We start from the raw sequence: 2,781 nt of genomic DNA, 5'->3' as shown, positions 1-2,781 counted from the left end.
AGGAGGCTCCACTGCTCAAGAAAGGCTTCATTCCCAAACAGAGTTCCTGAAATACAAGCTAATTTATGATTCCCACACAGCAAGAACAACAAAAGGAATCATTGACTCAACTTCTCCTGGTCTTTCAGGTTAAATGAGAAGTGTGACAGATGTCATACACGACACTGCAATCATTAACCATAGAATACAACTTTTCCCAAGAGTTCACCTTGAGAAGAATGTTGTCCCAAGTGGGAACCTATTAAGCCTCATTAGGAACCTATTAAGACTCAACTTAAGTGGCTGCACAGAGGCAGAAAGATTCCCACCATTCCAGCGCACCACCCAGTCTTTCACAGGAGCTCTGCAGAAGCCCTGGTGGCATTTCAGCAACAGACTGGTCTCCCGACACCCATTTCCTGATCCCTTCAAACACTGTCAAAGTTCTCAGCTATTAAAATAAACCCAACCCATTCCCCAAAGTCAGCATCAAGAAGTGTCCTAGGAAGTACCAAGCCTGCTGGCGTTACCTGCAAATCCAGAGCCACAGTTGGTTATGATGTCCAGCAGGGCCTCTGGCAAGAAGCCATCCCGAGCAAAACGCTCCAGAAAGATGTCCCCCTGCCTCTTCGACAGCTTGCCACCATATTTGTTGAGAAGCAGCGGAAGGTGACCAAACTGAGGGGGATCCCAGCCAAAGGCTTTGTAGAGAAGGAGGTGCTTGGACGTTGAAGCCAGCCACTCAGTGCCCCGCAGAACGTGGCTGATGCCCATGTAATGGTCATCCACCACATTCGCCAGGTGGTAAGTGGGGAAGCCGTCCCCCTTGAGAATCACTGGGTCACCTTCCACATCAGCCACTTCATGCTTGTTCCACCCATAGACCAGGTCCTGAAAGGGTTCCACCCCCCTCTCCAGCCGGAAGCGGACCACCCAGTCAAGGCCCTGAGACAGCTTCTCAGACACTTCTGTGGGCGTCAGGTGCCGACACCGGTTGTCGTATCTTTGAGAAAGGAGAATGAAGGTCTCAGTTCAACACAGGTCAACCCCATCAGCCATTTTTACATTCCCCAAACTCTAAGTTGATCCCCGAATTTTAGCTGTAACCTGCCCACCACACGTCCAAACTACCTCATCTCTGGAGGCCACTCCCCTAAGCCTCTAAGGGTTACACCAGCTTCTCCCTCTACAGGCAGTGAGATACAATCCTACTGCTGTGCACGCTGTCAAAAGTTTTTGCAAGTGTGCAGCACAGGGAACCGTCCAGGGGACAAGGAATCCCTACCGTGGGGTCTGCTGGCTCCGCAAGGCCTCCTTCTTCAGCAGCTCCAGGCGCTGCGGGGTACAAAAGCAGTGGTACGCCGCGCCTCTCTCCAAAAGCATGTCGCTGGCTTTCCTGTAAAGGTCAAGTCTGTGTGACTGCTGGTAGGGTCCAAAGGAACCACCGCGGCGAGGACTCTCATCAGGGGGAATACCTGAAATATCAGTATGAGAAGACTTAGAAAGCTCGTAAAAAGGCAGAGCGAAACCCACCATGGGAGCATACAGAATGAAGATGAAACAGCAAGGTTCTGGAGAGCGTCCAAAGATGGTTTCCGCTCTAGGGCAGCCAGCTAACGGCATCTGCCTAGCACAGGACTCAGATTCCCCTGGACTCAGAAAACAAACAGCAGCCAACATCTTCAGAATTTAGAGTATTGTGTGCGAAGCAACGAGCAGAAAACCCATCAGAACCTACTAAATAGCAGAGCGGCTCTGGTACACTGCCTAGAGCCAAATGCAGCCAGGTGTATATATACAAAGCAGCACCCACCCTTTCTATAGGAAAGACCACTCGTACCACAAAAATACAGCTGAGACCTTACCTGATTATTTGACTTACTCCAAAGTTATTACTCAACAGCAAAGCCCTAGTCCCTTGAAGTTTACCTACCCATTAACGGCAGCATCTGTGGGATCCAGCCGTAACTTTAAAATCACCCGCACTTCTAGTTCTTAAGCTCAAAAAGAAGCAGGGGATTAAACCCAAAACCTGACACCTCCAGATCCCCTTTAGCAAATACTCTGTACACAAACAAGTCACCAAGTTACCAAGTTACAGCAAGATCTGTGAGCTCCGACTCCTGACCTTTCCATCATGTCTCTCAAGCACAACTTTTCTTACAACTGCACATTGGGCCACTTTCACAAATTTGGATTTTTCTGCGTGTCAGACAACACAGACGGAAGAAACTAAGCCTGACCAGTCATTTCTGCTGTAAAGGACACTTCCAGTAGGATTTTCCTGATGCCCAGCTGTAGAAATAACTGCATTTCAACTAATCCATCATCTGAAACGCTGCACAGCTTGCAGTCATACAAAATATTCTCAGTTTGAGTACTGTTAATCTCTAAAAAGAAGAGAACCTTTTGATAAGTAAAAAATGAAAGATGTTTGCAAGTACCTGCCCAATCCAGCATATCTTCTATTCCTTCTGCAGCTCCAGGCACAACCCGATTTTGATCTGTATCCTCCACTCTCAAAATAAAGGCCCCTTGGTGCTTTTTGGCAAAGATATAATTGTACAGAGCGGTCCGAAGGCCACCCAAATGCAGAAAACCTGTTACCATGCGGAAATCAGAGGAGAGTAAGAACAATTAAGGGCCAATAAAGAGATGTCTAAACACGAGCTGGAAGGGGACTGCTACCTGCAACGGGACGGCCACTCAGCGCTAACGGAGGGCAGGACTCTTGCTGGCTTTGCGGGCCCCCGCTGTGGAGCTGAATCCCTGGTGGCCACCCCCCCCACGGGAGCGTCTTGC

The 2,781-nt window shown here is 49.0% G+C and overlaps 2 protein-coding genes across 2 annotated transcripts in view; one reads left to right on the top strand and one right to left on the bottom strand.

Annotated features, from left to right (window-relative positions):
• EARS2 (glutamyl-tRNA synthetase 2, mitochondrial) overlaps positions 1–2,589 on the bottom strand; it is an 8,622-nt gene extending 6,033 nt beyond the window's left edge. Inside the window, exons 1-3 of the mRNA XM_035903562.1 lie at positions 2,424–2,589; positions 1,265–1,454; positions 510–982 (exon numbers count right to left, since the gene is read on the bottom strand). Coding sequence (XP_035759455.1) covers positions 510–982; positions 1,265–1,454; positions 2,424–2,589 — 829 coding nt within the window. The remainder of the gene's footprint in view (positions 1–509; positions 983–1,264; positions 1,455–2,423) is intronic.
• Positions 2,590–2,634: 45 nt separating this feature from the next.
• Positions 2,635–2,781, top strand: part of UBFD1 (ubiquitin family domain containing 1) — a 12,174-nt gene continuing 12,027 nt past the window's right edge. The window contains exon 1 of the mRNA XM_035903560.1: positions 2,635–2,751. Coding sequence (XP_035759453.1) covers positions 2,635–2,751 — 117 coding nt within the window. The remainder of the gene's footprint in view (positions 2,752–2,781) is intronic.

Source organism: Egretta garzetta, unplaced genomic scaffold (genome assembly GCF_000687185.1).
Source record: "Egretta garzetta isolate BGI_Z169 unplaced genomic scaffold, ASM68718v1 scaffold71, whole genome shotgun sequence".
In the NCBI taxonomy this organism is placed as follows: domain Eukaryota; kingdom Metazoa; phylum Chordata; class Aves; order Pelecaniformes; family Ardeidae; genus Egretta; species Egretta garzetta.
This window is presented reverse-complemented; position numbering and strand designations above follow the sequence as displayed.